The sequence below is a fragment of the Molothrus aeneus genome, chromosome 19 (assembly GCF_037042795.1).
Source record: "Molothrus aeneus isolate 106 chromosome 19, BPBGC_Maene_1.0, whole genome shotgun sequence".
NCBI lineage: Eukaryota > Metazoa > Chordata > Aves > Passeriformes > Icteridae > Molothrus > Molothrus aeneus.
In genome coordinates, this window is record NC_089664.1 from 9,594,306 (window position 1) to 9,616,480 (window position 22,175).

Below are 22,175 nucleotides of genomic sequence, written 5' to 3' on the forward strand. Positions count from 1 at the left end.
GACTCGCTCTCAGATGTGTTGTTACATACAATGTTTCACAGAAAATGGAAAATGCTCCCTGGTAAATTGCTCTGAGGGATTGTGTTCCTTTCTCCAGCTTCAAACACAACCACCATGGGAGGGATGAGTGTGCTCTGTGTGATATTCCCAAGCACATGAGCCACGAGGTCCACGTCTTCATGTGTGCTTTTAACAGTGTTCAAGTAATTTATTCTTACACCAAAAACTTCTTGGGAGCTTAAAGGGCTTATCTAACCAACAATTATAACTTGTTACCCAAGTCTCATCCCAATTTGTTCCCCAGATCTCTGCTCACACAGTGCCCGGGGTGGCAAGGGAGATGTTCTGAGGGACACTGTAGCTGGTGAGCATCAGAACTTGGAGTGGCTCAGGGCCAAGAGGACGTCTGTGCACACTGATCTGTGCATCCACACACCACACAAGGCCTGGAGCATTTATAGGGTCACTATAAATAGGGGACAGGAAGGAAGAGGTCCCTGGCCTCCCTCGGGATCAGGGTGTGCACGGACACTGACAGCTCCCAGCCCTCGGGGATGGTTACTGGGACATCCCCCACTGGATCCTGGAGTGATGTTTGATTAATGACTGTCATCCATAGGGACTGTACTACAGACCCCCTGGACGTGTGCTCTGGTGTGGACATACCAGTAACTGCATGAAAACTACAAAACAAGCAAAGAAATTCATGCAATAAAGCATTAAAACATTATCTGGAATTGAAGAGGTGGGAAGGGGTGGCAGCGGAAGGGCAGGAGAAGCGGGGATCCCGTGCAGGGACTCCAGGAACACACGGGGGCCGAGGGGCTCGGCAGCTCCCGCCCCACCGGGCCCGGGGGGCACGGGCGGTACCAGCGCCGTGTCTGGGCTCGCCAATGCGGGGTACCTGTGCCAGGCCAACTGCCCGGCCACCCGTGCCGGGTACCCGTGCCCAGGCGAGCCCTGCCCGCGTCCCGGTGCCCACGTCCCCGTGTCCCCGCGGTCCCGCGGCCGCGCCCAGGGAGGCGGGCGGAGGCGGGGGAGCTGCGGGGCCCGCCCCTGGGGCTGCCCGGCTCTGCCCGGCCCTGCCCTGCCCTGCCCGGCCCCGCAGCTGCCTCTGCCCGCGAGTGCCAGCACCAGGTAGGGCCGGGCGCGGCTGCCGGGGCTTCCCCCGGGCCCTCGGCGCACGGCCGGGCGGAGGGCACGGGGACTCGGAGGGACGGAGGGAGGGGGCCGCGCTGCCGGGTCCTGTCCCCGCTCCTGTCCCGGGGCGGTTCCCGCGGCATCTGCGGGGCTGTGCCGGGCTCCGCGGGAGCGCTGCCCCCGTCCCGAGGGAGCAGTTCCCGTCCCGAGGAGCCCCCGCAAGCCCGGTGCGCCTGTGAGCGCCGGTGGAAGCGGTGCGAGTGGTGATGGGAACGGCGGGGGCTTGTTTGTTTTGTTCCTTGCCTGGGGGAAGAACGTTTGAAAGCTCTGTTTGAATAGAAATTCAAAAAATGTAGACACTGAAAACATATTTAAAATGTTTCCTAGGAAGAGTGTTAAAAAAAAAAAGTTATGGGGATGACTTGTTTCAAGGAGGCCTCATTAGTAAGTAGATCCCTCTTGGAATAAAACTGCTTTGAATGTTATTTGCTCTTGGATGTAAAAAATCCGACTTTGCTAACAAGGATGATACTAGCATTGTTTCCCCTTAAGTCTCTTATTTTTCTTACTGATCATTAGAATTTCCATTTTCCACTACCAACTCTGCATGATGCAAGTTTATCGGCAAAAAAAAAATTCCTTTATTTCCTTTGTGGGAGTAGAGCATGGCTCAGCTCAGGGTGTCCTGCTCTGGAGTCAGAGGGGGTGGGGGTTCCTTAAATGCCTCTCCTCCTTTGGGTCTCTCAAACTGTTTTACAGAGAACCTTATAACATCCATCTGGAAAAATGAAGTGAAACCTGAGTACTGAGGAATGGGTCTCTCACAGGTTATTGCAGCTGCTTTCTCTTGGCCACGAGACAGTTTATTCCATAGTTCCTACCACGGAGAGATGGGAGATGGAAGCTTAGTCTGTGCAGGAGCAGGGAGGAGCAGAAGTGAGCCCCGTTTGACATCTGCTCCGTGGGATGGGTGCTGCTGGCATTGCTGCCTCCCTGCCCAGCCCAGTGCCCGGGCTGGCCGTGGTGCCAGGCTCTGTTGAGCTCTGTCCATCTCCAGAGTGGATAATGGGAATGCTGGCCTGGCACCAGCCCGGGCTGTCAGTGCCCATCTGTGCCATCACCAGCTTGTTGAGTGCTGGGGAGTCCAGCTCCTGGATTTCACTGGAATTCAGCATGAAGACAGAGTGGGAATTTTAGTTACACCTTGTTAGTGGCATGGGTGGGTGGTGAGCACCTGAAATGTTCCGTGTTTAAAGAGAGGGAGAGATTTCCCAGTGGTTGTCTGAGAGTTCAGCTGAGTTTTAGTGGGAGCTGAGTACCTGCAGTGTCCCCAGAGGAATGACTCTGGCTCTTGGCAGAGCAGAGGCTTTCTCTGGCTGGATGGAATTCCAGGGCTGTGGGGAAAACAGTGGGGAAATTGAACCAGCCATCAATCTCTGGCTGCTTCTGAATGTCAAAAGGGTGAAAGGCAGAAATGCTACTGCTGCTGCTGCTAGTTTAACTTGGATTTTACAGGCACAAATCCAGCCCGCTGTGAATTTGTTCCTTTCATCAGCAGAGCAGGGATGGGAGCACTCTGCAATCCAGGTTCATGACTCTGATCATGTCACCAGGGGGATTGCTTCCAGCTCTGGCTGAAAGGCTGCCTGGTGTGTTCCAGTGCAGGGCTGGTTCTGTAGTGATTGCTGTCATTGTGGGAGTGCTGCAGCCCATGCAGCCCTGGTGGTGTGGGCAGCAGTGCCACTGAGCCTCTGTGCCAGGGAAGGGGTCAGGACCTTCCTCAGGGACCCAGGCTGGGCCAGAGCTTTCCCCCATCCCATATTCAGATAAAACAACTTTTTGTTGTAGCTTGGGTGTTTTACAGAACTCCGGTGGGAACCAAACAATTTTTAAAATAGCCCTGTGACGTATTAAGTGCTTTATATTTGGATTTATATTTGCTTTCAGCTCACTTACAAATACAAGCTTTCCATTTTAATCCAGCCCCAGACATTAGTGTTGCTGCTGAGTGGCATGCATGGGAAAGAGGATTTTGGACAGAAATATGCAGCTTCACAAAACAACTATTTCCCTGCTTTACTTTGGAATCTGGAGACCTAAAGAAACTTTTTTTTTGTTATTCTTTAAGCTGAGGTGATGGAGTTTTGCAGCTTGATTGCAGTAAAGCAGAACATGATTAAACACAGATATGAAGTGGCTTGGGTACAATGACTCCTGCCTAGAGAGAAGCAGCTGCTCTTGTTTTCTGTTCCATTCCACAGCACTCGGGAATCATCATGTGAATAATCAAGTTCTGAGCGTGTCTCTGCCTCTGCTTGATTATTATCAAATGTTTTTCCTGAAAAGGCAGAAGATTCTGATATGGACAATTTGTCTGAAACAAGCTGTGTATTATTTCTGTTGGTTAGTGATTGTCTGGTTCTCTGGACCAGGTATTTGATATCCCTTCTAGCAATTTCAGCTGCAAAGAAAACTGTATGCATTGATATTTCATATGTTTACTTCTAATCTCTTTTGGATCTTTTTAAACTCAAGACTCAAAGGATGTTTTATGCAGTGGCTTTCAGAGGTCACTTAGGTTTTGCATTAGGAAGAAAACCTCGTTATTTTTTGGTGAAGCTTTTGTGCAGCTCTTTGTGTACCTCTGTCACTTCATTTGTTCTGCTTCTCACAGCATTAGTTCAAGTGTGTGTCTATTCAGTCCCTTAATCATTAATTAATCACTTCAGACACTAAGAAGCCTAAGGGAATCAGAAAGAAACGCTCTGGATGATTAATTCCTTTCCCATAAAAGCACTAAACTTGCTGGAGCTGTGAGCCATGCTGGAACTATTTTCCCTGTGTCAGGCACAAGCTCCCTAGGTGGGGATAGTGCACAGCTCTTGAGCTGAAAGCTGGGCTTGGGCACTTGGGGAAGTGTTTTCCTGCAGGAGGCTGCGCAGAGCAGTGGGAGAAGGGAATGCAGCCGGGGCCAGCCCCGGGGCACGGCAGAGCTGGCTCAGCGCTGTCTCACAGCAGATGTTTGCACAGACATGAGAATGGAAGAGTGTTCAGGCACTCTCCCTCGGGTCTGTCCTTGTGACTGGGCAGTGGGGAAGTGTCTGGATCAGGGATTTCTGACTTGGTTCAGGTGTTTCAGTGAGGAGGAGAAAGGTAAAGCCCCAGCGGTGGGAGTGTCCCGGCACCGCGTGTGCACCGGGCCTGCATTTCACGGGCTTTGCCTCTGCCTCATCTCTGCTCCCCAGGGAGGCACAGGCGTTGGCAGATTTTCAATATTTACACTGCGTCCTACACCCTGATAGCACCAATGGCCAGACAGATTCATCGGGCCCCTTATCAGCTGTCAGACGCTGCTGGTGCCTGTTTGCCCTGCAGCAGGCTGTTCCTGCCCTGCGGATCCAGCTGCCCTGCTCAGCAGAGGGAAATGCGGGAATGCCTCCCTGCACAGCAGGGCAGGCTGTGTCCCTCGGTGTGTGCCCCTGCTGCTCCAGGGCTGTGCCAGGGCTCTGTTACTGTGGCGCTGAGAAACCCAGCAGAGATGAAATCGGGGTAGGCAGTGCCCGTTAAATGTCAGCCCAGACCTTCACACCTGCTCAGGGAAGGAAAGGGTGCCCAGAGAAGCCGGGGAAGGCAGTAGCAGCCTGTCTCAGCAGGACACCCAGGTATTTATCTCTGCTTATCCACTGATGATGCATTTGCAAGGTTAAATAGAGCTCTGACATGAGTGGGGTTAAGCAGAGCTCCGGGTGCTTTGCAGTGCTGGGCTGTCTGGAAATGCCAGCTTGGAATGGCCATGCTGGATCCGGGCCCTCAGGGAGCCTGGTGCTGCTGCTGCCATGGGAGTGGCTGATTTGGTTCTGGGGATCTCACACTGCCCTCTGCAGAACAACCTTCGTTTTACTTCGTTCAGTTTCCCCAGCTCCGGGACTTAGTGAGCAGCTCCGTTCTCAGTCAGGATATTCCAGGCTTTTGTGATCAATATTTGGGATGTGATGGTGTCTGGATGATATGGACTCTGAAGATTTATATATTTTTTCCTTTTGCCGGTTTCAAAGTGTTCTTTTCTGAATACAGACTGTGGTTTTGGTCTTTTCTCTTTTTTTGTTCCTCATTCACCTCCCACTGAGAACCTGGAGAGCTGGAACCGATCTCAGCAGAGGTCCCAGCACAACTGGAGTGGGAGAAACAACAGTTTGTCTGTATTCAGGCAGTGGGACACTGTCCAAACCCAAAGTTTAGACATATGTTGTTTACTCAGTGTTTCCACATGCAGTAAAAGTACAGCTACAATTCAAAACAGCATCTTTAAAACACTGGAGGAAATGAATCATCCCGGGATCTCAAGATGGATGGAGGCTGCTGCAGTGAGCACTGACACCGGGAGGACTTTCCCTTCTTTTGGGCTGTCTGCTCCGACAGATCAGACCCAATCCTTGTGGCTCCTCCACACCAGAGCCCGAATCCTGCTTGAAATGAAATGAAATGAAATGAAATGAAATGAAATGAAATGAAATGAAACCCTCTCCCGTTAACCCCGTAGCTTCCCGGAGGAAGGGATGGTTGTGGCCCGAGTGTTTCCAGCATTGCCCTCTTGTGGCTGTGCCCGGCGGGATGGGAGCTCCGGCCGTTCCTCCTGTGCTGTTCCCGTGCCTGCTGTTGGGGGGCTCTGGAGCTCACGGAACTCCTGCATGAGAAGCTCTGGATGTTCAGCCACGGTCATTAACGCCCTGTCCACACCCGTCTGTGTCAGGAGCGCTGGGGCAAAATGGAGAGGAGAACTCGGAGAACTCCCTTCCCACAGTGATGACTTGGAAGTTGGTGTTTGTGAAGGAAGCCACTGCGTGGGGAGTGGGGAAAGGGGGGAGTCCTGTCTCCCTGAGGAGGAGTGTGGTGGAGATGTGTGTGTGCTGGGCAGGACTGGAGGAAGCTTTCACTCACAGGTCTGTGACTGTTCCCTGCCAGCAGGTGAGCACAGGAACCTGGAACCCTCAGCCTCACACTCTTGGCTGATCTAGAAGGAGCACTTTGATTTTTATTGTGTATTAAGTAAGCTTTTTTTTTTTTTGTTAATCCTGAGTTGCTTCATGGCTTGTGGAGGCTTTTGATGAGGAAAGTTGAATTCTGTGTGGAGCTGATGTGGAAGGCAGGAACTGATGGACTCCCACTGGCTCTGCGGTGACACCAGACCTGCTGTGCCCCATCACTGTGGCCTCAGCAAAATTCATTTATGTGCTTTTTACTCACTTGTACTCAACCCTGCCATCTGCCTGCAGCTCTCCTGCCCTCATCCCACGTGTGGCAGTGACTCCTAAGTCCCTTCACGCCCTTGCCTGGGCCTGGTGCTGCACAAGGAGTGCAAGGCCACGCTCTGTGCTTCCCTTTTGGATTGTCTGAGGCCACTCTCCTGCTTTCCAGCCTTTCTCTGGCAATAACGTGTTGCTTTTGGGTTATGGATCACAGATTGAACAACTTCTGTGCTGCAGAGGAATGTATCAGCTTGTTCTCTGGGGAAGAAGAGTTTGCATAAAGTTGCAGATGATTTTCCCTGAACCTGGAGACTGGAGGAAGAACATCTGTGTCATTTCCCTGCAGCTGACCACAGGCATGTCTTCAGTGCCTTCCTCAATGTGTTCTGGCTGTCACCAGCAGCTCTCTCTCTGGGACATAACTTGGGGAGGTGGTCATATTTTAATGTGCTGGTTTATGTCTTATGTGTTACATAAACACTCCTTAAATATTTTTTCAGCACTGAACAATGATTTGTGTTGGAGCATAATTCAGGATTTATTTTTGCTCCCCAGTGAATGAAAGTGGTTGGTGGTTTCCACTGATCCAGCCTTCCCTGTGCTGTGTATGTTTAAGTGCATGATTCAGCTCTCACTTATGCTCAAGGCAGGGCTCTGAACCAGCTGATCGTATCAGCAAATTTCCCTGGGTGTGTTTCAGATGGCAGACCTGTCTAATCTCCAAAGCTTTCTCCTGTGCAAGTAATATTCTTCCCAATTTACATCACTGCAACTGAGAAGAAACTCAGGTTTTTGGTTGAAGTTTTCTGCCTGGGTGCATGGGGCTGGAAGCTCTGTGTTTACTAAGTGGGTTTGAATTCAAAAGGTACAGAGCCCAGAATAGAGCTGATGTGACTCATAGTGCAAACAAACAGCTGGAAAAAGTGAACAATACTCAAATCTTCTGGGCCTTCTAACTTGCTCAAGTGGTTTAGTAGGAGTCTTAATTTAACAAATGCAGAAAATCTGCTTGCCAGTTGCACAGCTAATGCTGGACTTCATGTCCTGGACTCTTGATCTGACTTAGGCAGCTCAGTTGGAATTTTTTTGGATTTGTGGCTTTTCTGTTAGGATGTAGCTGCAGGGAGTGCCATTAACTGTGCTGCTCCTCACCCAGGGAGCTGAAATAGTTTATGGAGTCACCATGGCTGGGGAGGAGGAGGCTCTACCATGCCAGTTTCTTCTTATCCCAAATAACCTTTGTTTATTGGCTTCTTCAAGGGATGGAAGGAAAGGGGTTGGGCTTAGATTTGTATATATGAGTTTAGGGCTGTCTGGAGACTGAAAACTGAGCTAATCTATCACTTTAGATATTTTTCAATGCCTGTCCCCTTGGTAACAAAGCTGAAGTCCTGCCAGAGTTATTTTCAATGGTTTACTGAAGAATTATTGATATTCTATACTGGTTTGGCAGGGAAGCTGAATGAATAAACAAATATTTCCATTTTCAGGGTGTGCTGTCATCGCTGTGGATCCTGTGCTGAACTTTCTCTGTGTTCAGCAGCATCATGTCCTGAGTTTTGGATTGTCAGAACTCAAATGGTCCTGTGCTGTTCACTCTTACAAGCTTTGTAAATTCATCAGAGTTTTTATGGGCAGCAGCAGAGCAGAGAGTAAAGAAATGGCTACATGGGTAGTCAGACAGTGTAGACTGTGTTCAAAGTGCACAAAGGGCTGAACCTTTGTGCAAATAACTTTATTGGGGTTTTGTTCATGTGATCTCTTCAGTGGCGCTGTTACAGACCTGGGGAGTGCAGCCCTTGCTCTGGGCTGTTACTGTGGCAAGCACAACCTGTAGATTTCCTCTAACTGATCATGCCAGGAGGATTATACCCCTTTGCCTCTTGCAAAACAAGGATTTAGGGTTTTCCTGTTGTTGCAGCAGAAATACAGCAGTGATTTACCTCTGCTGGCACTTGATGTAGGCAGCCTGGAATGCTGTGAGATAAAGGAGGCTTTCTTTTTTTAGGACATATATTGCTGTTTATCTGGAGCAGTTCATATTCTCCAGGCAATGCTTGACAAATAAATAAAAGGAAAGAGAGACTTGGTGGGAATGCAAACGTGTGCCCCTGAGGTACAAAAGGGATTGGTGCATGAGGGGCATTTTTGCAGCATGACTGTAGTGTGGACACAGACTCTACTCAGATTTACTGTTCTCCTCATATTTAAGAAACTCAGTTTGTATTTGCAACCTGTTTTGATGTTCTGCAAGTGCCATCCATTCAAATCAAAAATCCAGCCTTTGCCATGTCAAAAGGCAGGAATTGATCCAGCAGTGAGAGCAGGTGGTTTGGATGCTCTGTGGTGAAGTGTTGTGTTGGCTGCAGCCGTTCCTGTGTGGGTTTTGTTTATGCAGCAGATTTAGACAAATTATCTGAACCCACTGACGCCGGAGCTGCAAATGAGCACAAGCACATGGGCATGTGGGCTACCCTTGTGTCTGTCTCATTTAGTTCAGCCAAGCTTTCCTGAGCAGCCCTGTGCAGGTAAGTCCTGACTGTATTTGTGGGTATATTCAGGTGTGAATTGCCACAAATTATTAGGAATTAACCGGGTCTCACAAAAATTGTTGTGCTCATTTTTCTCTTGTTAGTGGCCAGTTACTGAATGAAATAAAGATTTTTTTTCTTTCTTTCCCTGCTGCGAGTATTGGGTGATATTATCTTGTAGAAAGTTACTTTAGTGACATCATTAAGCTTTAGATGGTGATAGATGTGAAGATGTGTATTTGATGTGGAGGAACCACACATTAATTATTCCCTGTAATGGATTTTGCAGTGTGATGAGGCAGAGTAAGAGATTCCAGGCTCAGTGTCCACGGGTTTTTCCTGAAGGCAGCAGCACATTCCTCTCAGTATGGCTGTGCTGGGCAGTGCAGAGCTGGGCACCTCCTTGGCAGCAATTCAGAGAGTGAAGGCAAACAGCCAAAGGGCTGCTGGTGTCAGTCTGGGAGGGCAGAGGTGACTGTGACAGATGGGAGGGAGGCACAGCCCCAGGGATGGGTGAGCAGAGCAGAAATGAAGAATTTAGGGAGGGAGGCCAAGAGAGCTGTTTGTTACAAGCTGCAGGGTGGAAATAGGAGAGGTGGTGTGGGTTGGATGCCAGGAGAGGCAGGAGCTGAGTCCGGGTCGGAGGGGATGGAAGCTGCAGCAGCAGTCAGGGCACCAGGAGGATGCACAGCAGGGCTGGGATTGCTGAGCTCAGGCACTGGGGCCTCTCTGCCTTTCCTGGCCTTCCCCTGAAGCAAACAGCTTCCAGCCTCAGGGAGATCATTCATTCCACACTTCCCTGGAGCAGCAGCTCCAGGCTGCCACTGGGCTGTGGCCAGGCACAGACTTTGATCAGTGGTTGCCTTTCCTGTTGGGTGCCCTGGGATTGTTCCTGCAGGCCAGACTCCATCCCAGGGCATTCCTGGGCTGGCCTGTCCTGCTGCTGTGACTGCACATCTGGAGACCATCATGAACTTGTTGTCTTCCAGTGGTTGCTCAAATCATTGGGTAATTTTCCCAAGTCCTTGTTTTCATCGCTATGCAGCCAAGTGTCATTTAGCTGATCCATCTGCACTGAAATCCTGTATTCCAAGCCCTTTCCATGTTTTCCTTAAACAACTTTCCTTTGCATAAGACATTGGCTGTGCATAGCACCCTTTCTGGGACCAAGCTGGACACTTTTATGAGCAGCAGCTTGAGAAGTGCCTGTTTTCCATGTCTCCATCAGGACACCCTTTCAGCAGGGCCCTGGCGGTCTCAGCTGGCAAATGCCCTCAGAACAATGTCCAGAGCAAACATTTCTGGGGCTTGATTTAACAATGCAACACTTGCTGCCAGCAGTGATAACCCAAACCAGCTGTTGGGGTAGATTTACACCTTTTCCCTCCAGGAATGGCTCAGATTAATTAATTTTATAAAAGAGCACTAAAATATACAATTTATGTAACCCTCTTTCAGTTTTTTGCCTGTATTTATATATTGCAGCTCATTGGCAATGCAAGCTTGGACTTAAAAAATGCCAAATTAATTAGGAGGCTAAATAAATGCTTTTCAAAAATATTGTATCTACATATATCTGTGGATTACAATATCCTACAGTAGGATGTTAAAGAAGATTATCCTGGGTCTTTGTGCCTTCAGTCTGTGAGGTTTGCCCAGGTGTGGGACTATACAGGTATTTCATTTAGTAATAAGAAGTCCAGAGTATTTTTCCATTTGGAAAGGACCCATCTCTTTCTAATGTTATGCAACCCAGTCATTTTGGTTTGGGTTTGCTGCAGCTGCCAAAGCCTTTCACAGCTGCCTTCCTTAGAGTCAGGGTTCCAACATGTTTTTCACTGAGACTTAGACCTCTGACACTCTGAACTTCCTTCAGAGAGATCAGAAATACCAGCAGGACTAGCACATTGTTTTTATTGTCTGTTTCAGTTTGAGACTTTCCAGTGAAATTTTCAAAGGTACATTGCCAAGGTGACATTTCAAATTAAAATGCATCAGCTTGGACAAGAGAGCAGCAGAGTGTTCTCGGGAGAGAGGGAAAGAAAATATCCTCATGGAGAGTGGGGAAAGCACAAAGCAGGGTCTGCTCTTTCCTTCGTGGAAATTTTGTTGTGGAGTTTTATGGGTGGAGGGTTTGGCCCCTTGTTTAAGAGTCTTATGAGAGATTCTGACCATGGCAAGCTCAGCCTGTCAGGAATTGTCCCCTGGGTGTGTTGAGAGCAAAAGTGCCCAGCAGCTCCACATTGTGTGGCTGCTCCATTCCTGAGGGCCACAGGGAAAGGTTCCTGCTCAGGTCACTCACTGCAAACACTTGGGAAATGTGATAGATGAACTTGCTGCAGTGTGACATAGTTGGAAGAATAATCTCTTTATTGGTGGCAGATTGTTGGGTGCTACAATCAGCCCTGTTGTAATTCCTTTGGCCTGAGCAGGTTTGATGGCTCTTGTGTTCCTGTCACAGGGTGTTGCTACACCCTCAGAAATACTTGGTTGTGAAATGATTGAATTGCTGAATGAGCTTTTGTTCTGTCACCTCCAGACTCTGAATGCTCGGTTGTGCTCTGGGAGCTGAGATCCATCGGTGCATCCCCCAACCCTCCCGAGCTGTCGGTGCCGGTGCTGCGTGCGAGGCTCATTGGGCGCACAGCACGGGCTGAGCTCTGCTGCTCTGACAGCTTCAGGGAGCGGAGGGTGCATTCCCCATCCTCAGGCTGCTCCCTTGCATCCTCCTCTTCCCAAATCTCTGTCCCTGCGCCCCCTGCCAGCTGGAGCCGCCGTGCTGTTCTCTGTGTCTCATCAGCTTCCCAGCTCTCAGCTGACAAAACGTTGCCTCTGTTGCTGATGTCTCTGAGTTTCCCCGTGCGGGGACGCTTGGCCCGTGTGACCCTGAGTGCTGTGGGTAATGGATCGCACATTGTGCCGGGCTCTGGCTCGGGAGAGGCTGCGGGAGGCTCTGGGATTCCAGCAGGGCTGTTTGCACAAACGCGTTACGCCCCTGGGCTGCCGAGGGGGTGGATGTGTTTGTCCCCGATAAAAGATTGGCTTCTGCTCCTCATCTCCCCCAGCAGCCAGAGGAGCTGGGACTCCCCACAGCTCTGCAGGAGGAGGGAGAAGCCCATTTGCTCCTAGAAATGGGCAGGAAGGACTTCAATTATCTTTTCCTCACCATTTGCTGCACAATGGCTCTGAAGCTGCACTGTGTCAGCTCCATGTCTGTGGCAGGGCTGGGATGTGTTGTTACAGCGGCTCTTGTGCTTTCAGCTGTGGTAAGTGAGGAACATCACAATTAAACACTGAAAAACTTCTGGTTCCAGCGACTTACAGGAGTCCCTCTCCTCTAACTCTTTGTCAGGTTTTAGTGGGAATTTGGTAGGATTCAGGCAGACTGGAATCATAATGATAAAGTTCTTTCCCATCTTTTGATATCTGATTTCAGCTTAGGAACCACTCTGATACCTAACTTACTGTTTTGCTTTCTAGCTTGTAACATTCTTTATTTCTGCCTTGAAAACTGAGCATATTTTACTTTTGTCCATCAGCTGCTGTGAACCATCTTCTTTGTCAAAGTACTGAATGCTTCTCATGTAATACTGTAATGTTTTCTTCCCTGTTACCTGATTGCTCTCAAAGGTGTGATGTGATCAATGGACAGACTTCATTGCCAATACACCAGAAATGTTTTATTTCCTTTCAGAATTACCAAAGTGAATTATTTTATAAGAAAGTGTTCATTATGTTTATTAAAAAAAAAAAAAAAAGAAAAAAAAAGGATATTGCACTGTGTTGATATATTGCATAAGGATGGCAGTAAACATATTAAACCAAAATTGCAATGTTTTTAGGACAGGATGTTGTGTAAATTAATGTAATTCCTACAGGGGAGCAGTTAAGTAACAGGTCAGAACAGAAGAGCTTTAAGAAGCCTGTTAATTACCTAAATATTCAATGATATTCACAGCATTTTCCATTTGGTTTTAGAAAACCTGTAAATCATGTTTGTGCAGGATGTACAACAAGTGGAGTTAAAGGGGGTTTCTTTCCCACAGCCTGGAATGACAAGCTTCACTTATGTGCCATACTAAGAAGTTATAAATTAGTAAGAAAAATGCAGAGATTAAAATCCAGAGAGAGAGGCAATAGAGTCTAGAAGAGGATAAGCCAGTAATAAGCCAGGAAGTAGAAGTGATTGGAAGTGAAAATTAACAGTGATCAGTGGAGAGGGATTCTTTCCACACACATCCTTATTTTTTTCCCCCTTCAAAACTCAGTGTACGAGAGAAAAAGGAAACTTTCCACTTTTTGCCTGGCACACCAAGTTAGGAGATGAGAAGCAATTTAATTTAGAGACTTCCTTGAGTCTTGCCCACTGAGCAGCACCCTCTGTCTCGCCCCCAGCCTGTCAGCATGGTGGAGCACGCCGAGTTTCTGAAGGCTGGGAAGGAACCCGGCCTTCAGATCTGGAGGGTCGAGAAATTTGATTTGGTCCCAGTGCCAAAAAACCTGTATGGAGACTTCTTCACCGGTGATTCCTACCTGGTGCTGAACACCATCAAGCAGCGCAGCGGGAACCTCCAGTACGACCTGCACTTCTGGCTGGGTGAGTGCTGGAGCGTCCCTGCACAGCTGGGAGCCCAGAGGGACCCCTGGGCCTCTCTGCCCCAGCCATGGCCACGAAATGTTACCCAAGGAAAGAGAAGGCAGCACAGTGAGAATGCAGTCTGGGGGTAAATAGCCCTACTTGTGTCAAATATTTGTGTGGTCTCTGCAATAGAGAGTACAGCCACCTCTGAGCCTAAACCTAAACCCTAAAATCCCTTTTCCTGGGCAATAGGACAGGTAAGTTCTGCAGAGGTTCACAGGGAAGACAAGATCTCAGGTGAAAAGCCTGGCTGAAATCCTTTCTGCCTGAGAGGAGGGAGGTCAGGTGTGTTGCTCCTGATCAGGGATTTTTCCCTCTCCCAAGTGCCCTCTGCTGTCCATGTCACCATGCCATGGCTTCCCCCGCAGCCTGCAAACCCAGGCTCTTTGACAACATCACAGTTAAATCTGCTTTCTCCTCGTGTGTTTGCACAGTTGAATGCAGAAGCAGACCCTGCATCCCCTCCCAACGTCTCTCTCCACGTTTCAGGTGATGAAAGCTCTCAGGATGAGCGTGGGGCTGCTGCCATCTTCACTGTGCAGATGGATGAGCACCTGCAGGGCAGGGCTGTGCAGCACCGCGAGGTGCAGGGCCACGAGTCCCCCACCTTCCTGGGCTACTTCAAATCTGGCATCAAGTACAAGGTGGGTGACAACTGAGTCTGCAAGAAATGGCATCCTGCCCAATTCCCAGGAGAGTGAGAATTGCCCTTTTTCCAGTTGCTTAAAAGCCATTCTCAGCCAGATGTTTTCAATGAGTTGGAACTGAACAGGGTGGAGAACAGCAGATCCCAGTGGGAGAGATTTGGCTGAATTAATAATACACAAGGAAAGCCCCAGAAAGTTTTAGGAATCGAGGTTTTGTTTTTCTTGAAGAGGCAGAGGAAAGAACAGTCCCAAGGCACCTGGAATGAATTTAAGAAGCAGCAAAGTTAGTGGGAAACGCCTACCCAGGAGATTTGATTTCTCCCCACTTGCATAACAGTTTGACCTTGCAGTCTCTGTGCTTAGCCCACCCTCCCAGCATGTGCAATGTTTTGGTAAAGGAGATGAACAGTAGTGGGAGTTACTCCTCCCTGCCATCACAATAAAGTGGGATAGAAGTGAAAACATGCAGTCAAGCAGTTGTGTCTGTTAGGAATCCAAAGGCACAAGGAAAGTGATAGCAGGTCACTTGCTTGCAAAGTGCTGACATTTCCTCATGTCTGAGACTTTCCTGATCTTTCTGGTTTATTTATTTCCCACTTGCTTGTTGTTACTTTCATTCATTTAAAGTTGGTTGTGCTTTTTTTGAGGGTAACTGACATGGGTCCTGTTGCCTGCATTGATAAATAATTCCCAGTTCTATCAGCAGAGAAAGTGAATCCTGAGCTTGGGATAATTTCTGGTAGGCAGGACATGCTATCCACATGGGAACACACTCTTCCCCCAGTCCTGGTGTGAATCCTTGCTCCTGTGTTTCCCCCAGGCTGGTGGTGTGGCTTCTGGCTTCAGGCACGTGGTTCCCAACGAGGTCACAGTGCAGAGGCTGCTGCAGGTCAAAGGCAGGCGGACAGTCCGGGCCACGGAGGTCCCTGTGAGCTGGGACAGCTTCAACACAGGGGACTGCTTCATCCTGGACCTGGGCAGTGTGAGTACCACGTCAAGGCAGGGGTGGCAGAATTCAAGGGGCAGGAGGTGTTTGACCTTCACATAAGTTTTGTTTTCCCCAGTCTGCTGAAGCCATCTCATTGCTGATCGTCCTGAACCACTGACACTGTTCAGTCCCAGCTGAGTCCTGTCTCACCTAGGGAGGGGCTGTCATGCTCTGACACAACTTTCTCCTCCCCCAGAACATCTTCCAATGGTGTGGCTCCCAGAGCAACCGGCAGGAGCGGCTGAAGGCCACAGTGCTGGCCAAGGGCATCCGGGACAATGAGCGCAACGGCCGCGCCAAGGTCTACGTGTCAGAGGAGGGATCCGAGCGCGAGGAAATGCTCCAGGTTATTCCCTCTGTGCCTTTGTCCCTGCTGGAGTGGCACGTGGGGCGTGAAAGAAAGGTGGGGTGGGTGCTGTGTGTGGTATAAACACACAGCTCAGTGCAGAGCTGGTCCTTGTCCCGCTGGGACATCAGAGGGAATTTACGTGACTGATCTGGAATTCTCTTCCACTCATTCTCTTGACTGGAGCACCTGGGAAGGAAGATCCTCTTGGGCTGGCTAGTAATGATTTTTCTCTCCCTCACAGGTTCTGGGACCAAAGCCCAATTTGCCAGCAGGAGCTTCTGATGAGACCAAAACCGACACAGCCAACAGGAAGCTGGCTAAGCTGTACAAGGTAGTGAGGAACCCTGACAGAACTCTGGGGAGAGTGGAGTGATCTTTGTGAAATTGGATGGAGCTGCAATACAGAGAGGAGCTGAGCTGCTCTGAGTCCTACTCCTGCCTCACTCTACTTCTTAAATTTTATGCATGAACCTCTGTTGCTTGCTCACATTGCATGTCCATGTACTTTCTGTTGGTTTGTCACCACTTATGACTGTAGTGAGACAGCTGGGACTTCCAGAATTTTTGAAAGAGAAGTGGAGTGTGAAACAAATAAGGGGGAAAAGGGAGTTTTCCTCTGTGCTGTCAGGCATTGTGTTAGGAAAGTGACAGGAAAGAACTAGAAACTGAGCCTGAGAAGCAGGACCTGCCCCTTTCTAACACCCAGATGAAGCCATGACTTGGAAGGTGCCATTTGCCATCAGCTGTGTGAGTGGAGAAGAGTGTCCAAGACTTTTTGGGAGGAATCTTCTCTGAGCAGCCTCTGGTATCCATGGGGTGAATATCTGCTAAGATGGTTTGTTATGTGGCACTTTATGCATCAGTCAGTAGAGGAACTCAGATTTTTAACCCCACTTGATACAGGGAGGCTGTTCCTGTTACCCTTCGGTCCCTGTGTGCTGTTGGCTTGCTTTAGAAGATATTTCCTTTGCACTGAGGATATTTCCCATTTTGGACCAATCTCTCCTTGGTCCCAGCAGTATGTACTTTGCTAGAAATAGTTGAAATCTTTGGAGTAAGTGTTATGTTTTTGCCATATTGTTACTGTGTCAGAGGTATCCTGTTTGAAAACAATAGTGCCTGAAGCAGCCAGCACATTTAAATGGATTTCCCTTCCCCTCCCTGAGTTCTGAGCTATGGCCACGGAGCAGCAGGGAGCAGAGGGTGCCTTATGTGACCTCTGTGCTGTGTTGTCACAGGTCTCCAATGGGGCTGGGAACATGGCAGTGTCCTTGGTGGCAGATGAGAACCCCTTCTCCCAGGCAGCCCTGAGTACAGATGACTGCTTCATCCTGGACCACGGCACAGATGGAAAGATCTTTGTTTGGAAAGGTACCTGAGAGAACTGGGAGAAAAGAATTCATACCATAAATAGAAAGGCAGTTGTTCCCTCTCAGCCATCACAACAGGCACGAAAGAGATCCAGCAATGGTCATTTGTTATATGGCATCATTTATCTGGAAGGTTGGGCCCTTCTACTTTGGCAGAAGGTACCTGGGACAGTTTCTTCTCTGGGTAAAAAATCCTTACCCCCTTTCCCTCTATTTTCATTAAAGGCAAAGGTGCCAACTCTGAAGAGAAGAAGGCAGCACTGAAAACAGCCTCAGAGTTCATTGACAAGATGGGTTATCCCAAACACACCCAGGTAAGGACCTGTGGCAGCCCCAAGCACTGGGGTCACTTTTCTGCCACATGGCCCAGGGACTGTGGAGCTCGGATGGCTCGTGGCACATGTCCCTGTCTAGTGGCTCCTGTTGTGGGAGACCTGCTCTGTTTTGGGAGATTCTGCAGTGCTGCTCCTGGGCTAAAGCAGCATTTACCCCAGCACAGCTGGTGAAATTTCTTCCTCTCAGATACTCTTTTACCTTTTCCATGACCTCTTCTAAGACTGAGGAAGAGTAGATAAACCTGCTGTTCTTAGGGACATGGTTCTAAAGGCTCATTCCTTTCAGATCCAAGTCCTCCCTGAGAGTGGTGAGACACCTTTGTTCAAGCAATTCTTCAAGAACTGGCGGGACAAGGACCAGACAGAAGGGCTGGGGCAGCCTCACGTGTCTGGCCATGTTGCCAAGATCGAGCAGGTCCCTTTCGACGCTGCCACCCTGCACAGCTCCAAGGCCATGGCTGCCCAGCACGGCATGGAGGATGATGGCTCTGGCAAGAAACAGGTCAGTGGTGGCACAATCCCTCTGGGAAGCTTTCCAGACTTTTCTTTGCTACTTGATGGCATTGCTGCAAGAGCCAGGAGGCCAGAGAGCCATCAACGCTGAGTCTTGTAACTACTGGGGCAATTTCTGACACCAGAAATAGCAGCAGGGTCGTGAAAGCACTGCAGGAAAGCGGGGTTGATTCTGACTCCACAATTTCCCAGCACTGTGGACATGGGTTTATTCCTCCTCCTCCTGATTATTCTCCCTGTTGCCATCACATATAGGAATGTCTTGGAGCACCTGGGTTCATGACTTTGCGCATAGAAGCAGGGGTGGAGCTGGGCTTGTACGGGCTGGGGGCTGTCCAGAAGCCCGCAGCGGGCTCGGCCGAGGTTTGGCAGTTTAAAAACTCCCCGGAAAACCTCAAAGCTCCGTTCGGGACCCGCCACTGGAGCGGATGGGAATTGTCCCCTCAGGTCCCGGCAGAGGGCGCGGCAGCACCGCCGGCTCCGGGATGCGGAACTCGGGGATAATTCGGGGATAATTCGGGGATAATTCGGGGATAATTTGGGATAACGCGGGCCGGCGATGGGCTCGCTCTGCAGCGCCTCTGCTCCTCTTCCGCCAGATCTGGAGAATAGAAGGCTCCGAGAAGGTGCCAGTGGACCCCGCCACGTACGGGCAGTTCTACGGCGGGGACAGCTACATCATCCTGTACGATTACCAGCACGACGGGAAGCAGGGACAGATCATCTACACCTGGTACGGGACTTACCCTGGGGCAAGTCAGGAAACGCTGGGGCTGCGAGTCCATTCAGAAAATCGATCACTGCTGGTTCCCACTTCAGAGGATCTTTGGGGGATAAAGTTTCACTCTGGATAACTTTCCCTTGCAAACAAAACGATACCAGAAGTCTGGGATGTTTCAATTGAAGTGGAACAATGGAGGGAATTACTGTGTGAACATTTTTTTTTCCATTCCCCCCCACCCCCCGGTTATTACTCCCTTCTTTGGACCAAGCTCTTCTTATCTAGGAAAGTGCTGCTTATCTAGGAAAGGTTCTTATCTCCCTCTGTACTCCCTGTGCTACAATAGAGGATAAGGAATTTCTCCTTTGTGTTGAAGGAAGTGCTGCAGAGATTCAGTAACAAAAGGTTCCCTTACTCCTCTTGATCTCTGTAAGGTGTGTGTGGGGGGAAAGGCTGAGAATAAAGCTGGGATTTGGCCTTGTTCTCCAGGCAGGGCGCCGACTCCACGCAGGATGAAATTGCAACTTCTGCATTCCTCACAGTGCAGCTGGATGAGGAGCTGGGAGGCACCCCTGTGCAGGTAAAGAGAGCCAGCAGAAACCAACCCCAACACTGGGGGCATAAAGTGTGTATATGTATATGTATATGTATATGTATATGTATATGTATATGTATATGTATATGTATATGTATATATTAAACACCTGGCCCAGCTGGGTGCTCTGTGAATATTCCAGCTCGACAGAGGGTTGTAAAAGCCATTTCTGGTTAGACTTGCACTCCTCAAAACTGACAGGAAGTTTCCTTTTTTCAGAAACGAGTAGTGCAAGGGAAAGAGCCCCCTCACCTGATGAGCATGTTTGGTGGAAAGCCCTTGGTTGTCTACAAGGGTGGAACCTCAAGGGAAGGAGGCCAGACTGCTCCTGCGGCAATGCGGCTGTTCCAGGTGCGCTCCAGCACCTCCGGAGCCACCAGAGCAGTGGAGGTACGTGGAGGGACAGTCAGCCTTGGGGTGGTGTGTACAGCCCATGATGGGAACAGGATCCACTGGGGATTTCAGTTCCCTCCATGGAAGAGGAACTTGGGCCAGGACACGGGTTTGAGAGAAAACGCACACAAACGTCTCTGTGCAACGACAAAGGGGAGAGTAAATCCTGGTGAGGAGAGGGCGGTGGTTTATGGCTGCAGGAACTGCCCACGTTTCCAGCTTCAAGAGGCCGGTCCTTGTTGACACAGAGGGGTTGATGTTAATGATTGATCAGTGTTGGCAGCAGGGGCTGCTCTGCCATGGGCTCCCTGGTGAGCTCCTCAATCTCCTGCCATAACCACCAGGACTGGCACAATGACAGCCAGGCATTCCTGCTATAGATCATGTGTACCTGTAATCACACACTGAAAGAGTTATTTACTCTTCCCATGTGGAAAATCTAACTCATCACTTGGATACAGGGAATACACAACACATCTAACAGCTTTACATGCTCATATGGAAAATCTTGTTTGCAGTTTATTCAACTGTAGGTTCTGGTTTGATTTTGAAGTAACAGGCTCCCTGTAGAGGATGGTTACACCTGACACCTGCAGTGTTCCTTCTTTTCAGCTGGATCCTACAGCCAGTCAGCTGAACTCCAATGATGCCTTTGTCCTGAAAACTCCCTCTGCTGCCTACCTGTGGGTTGGCCAAGGAGCCAGCAACGCTGAGAAATCAGGAGCACAGGAGCTGCTGAAGATACTGGGAGCTCGCCCAGTACAGGTTGCTGAGGGCAAAGAGCCAGGTGAGGGGGTCACAGTGGAGTCAGATCATTTTGTGTAGCTGCACATGCTCAGCAATTATTTCATGGGTATTTTGTCTCCCAGACCAAGATGTGGACATGGGCAAGAGGGGCTTCTCCAATATATTTTCATTGTTTAACAGCGCTCTTACGTATGTCTGCAGGCATTGGGACTTTCTGACCTGGAAGAATGCTTCAAGTCCTGCCCAAACCATAACCCTGGTGTGGTTCCATGACCAGGAGAAGCATCAGTCTCTCTCTCTCTCTGTGTTTTCCAGACAATTTCTGGGCAGCCTTGGGTGGCAAAGCTCCGTACCGCACCTCGCCCCGCCTCAAGGACAAGAAGATGGACGCTCACCCCCCGCGCCTCTTCGCGTGCTCCAACAAGAGCGGCCGCTTCACCGTGAGTGTCTGGGGGATTCATCCAGCACCCACCTGGCAGGGGGGACAAGCTCAGGCCCAGCTGCTCTGAGCCCCCCACCAGCTTACACCTGATCTTTCTTTGTGTCGTCTGTCCTGTGCAGATAAAGTAAATGAAGCCTGTGTTTATCTGAACCCTCTGTTTTCTAGATTGAAGAAGTTCCTGGAGATCTGACTCAGGATGACCTTGCCACAGATGATGTGATGCTCCTGGACACGTGGGATCAGGTATGTCATGTTTACAGGGGGATAAGAGGAGCAAAGGATAGGCACAGATTGGCTTTTGATTGAGACCTGAACCACAATAGCCAGAGGTGCTATTTTATTACAGATTCAGCACACATCAGCCACAAGGCAACTCAGAGCTGAATTCTGATGTTTTATGGAAAAATGTTCATACATCTGCTACTTTCCCCTGATGTTAAGCTGCTGTAGAATTTGTTCAAGGGTCTACAATGCATGTAGATAAAATGCAGACAAAAAACTTCCCATTATTGACCAACAGAGCTTTGGTCATGTTGGTTGACAACCCAGGCACACCCAACACAAGGATTTTCTGGTTTGTGTCATACTCTGTTCACTGAGGCTTCATCTAAATTATCCCTTCATAAAGGGAATGATTGATGCTGAAGTAATTAATATTTTTATCTTTAGGTCTTTGTATGGATTGGGAAAGATGCCCAAGAAGAAGAAAAGACTGAAGCACTCAAGTCTGGTAATGTCACATTTTCCTCTCTGAACTATCCCTTTCTCATTTTCCCACTGTGTGATCATGACTCAGGCAATTTATATTCTGACAGGCATAGATAAAACCATAGGGTTTTATCTAAAAACTTTCAGCGGGTGTTTTTGTTCAAATGGCCAATGTGAAGCTGCCTCTGTGGCAGCCCTTTAGCCCCAGCTGAGCTGCTGCTCTGCAGGGCTGGTGCTCAGCGAGCTCCCTCCCTGTGTCCCCAGCCAAGCGCTACATTGACACAGACCCCTCCACGCGGGACAAGAGGACCCCGGTGACCATCGTCAAGCAGGGCTTTGAGCCTCCCACCTTCTCTGGCTGGTTCCTGGGCTGGGATGATGACTACTGGGCCGTGGATCCCCTGCAGAGAGCAATGGCAGATGTGGATGTGTGAGCAATGTTTGAAACAGAGCAAGTTCAGTGCCTTCAATGCCTTCAAGAGCTCCTTCCTCCTGCAGGATGTATGTTAACGAGGGAATGATGTTAATAGCCAATTAGCTGTGCAATAATTTCCGAAAACAATCATGACCAGTCATTGACCCTACTCCTTGCTTTGATTATATTTAATACAATAAAGCTTGTATGAAATATGGGAAGAACAGAAATGGTGGGGTTTGTTACGAAGAGGAAAACATTAAAGACCAGCTGTAGATCTCATGTTTCAACACACCTTAGAAACCAAAACCTTCTTTGTGCCATCTTTTGCACGTGGACTTTTTAGTAAAACATTACAGAAATTATTTTGAGGAGTTTGAGACTGCTTTGCTTTCC

The 22,175-nt window shown here is 49.2% G+C and overlaps 1 protein-coding gene across 2 annotated transcripts; it reads left to right on the forward strand.

Annotated features, from left to right (window-relative positions):
* Positions 1–1,057: 1,057 nt before the first annotated feature.
* GSN (gelsolin) lies at positions 1,058–22,144 on the forward strand. 2 transcript variants are annotated; one of them, XM_066562696.1, is made up of 17 exons: positions 1,058–1,137; positions 13,313–13,514; positions 14,046–14,200; positions 15,024–15,185; positions 15,388–15,537; positions 15,782–15,871; positions 16,779–16,911; positions 17,136–17,224; positions 17,532–17,747; positions 18,358–18,491; positions 18,969–19,059; positions 19,294–19,464; positions 20,080–20,254; positions 20,530–20,654; positions 20,822–20,899; positions 21,326–21,386; positions 21,629–22,144. In XM_066562696.1, exons 2-17 carry the CDS (start codon positions 13,322–13,324, stop codon positions 21,796–21,798), a joined length of 2,193 nt encoding a protein of 730 aa, XP_066418793.1. In that variant the 5' UTR covers positions 1,058–1,137; positions 13,313–13,321; the 3' UTR covers positions 21,799–22,144. The 2 variants fall into 2 exon arrangements, with proteins under 2 accessions (XP_066418793.1, XP_066418791.1); XM_066562694.1 differs by lacking the exon at positions 1,058–1,137 and adding an exon at positions 11,989–12,183.
* The last annotated feature ends 31 nt before the right edge of the window (positions 22,145–22,175 follow it).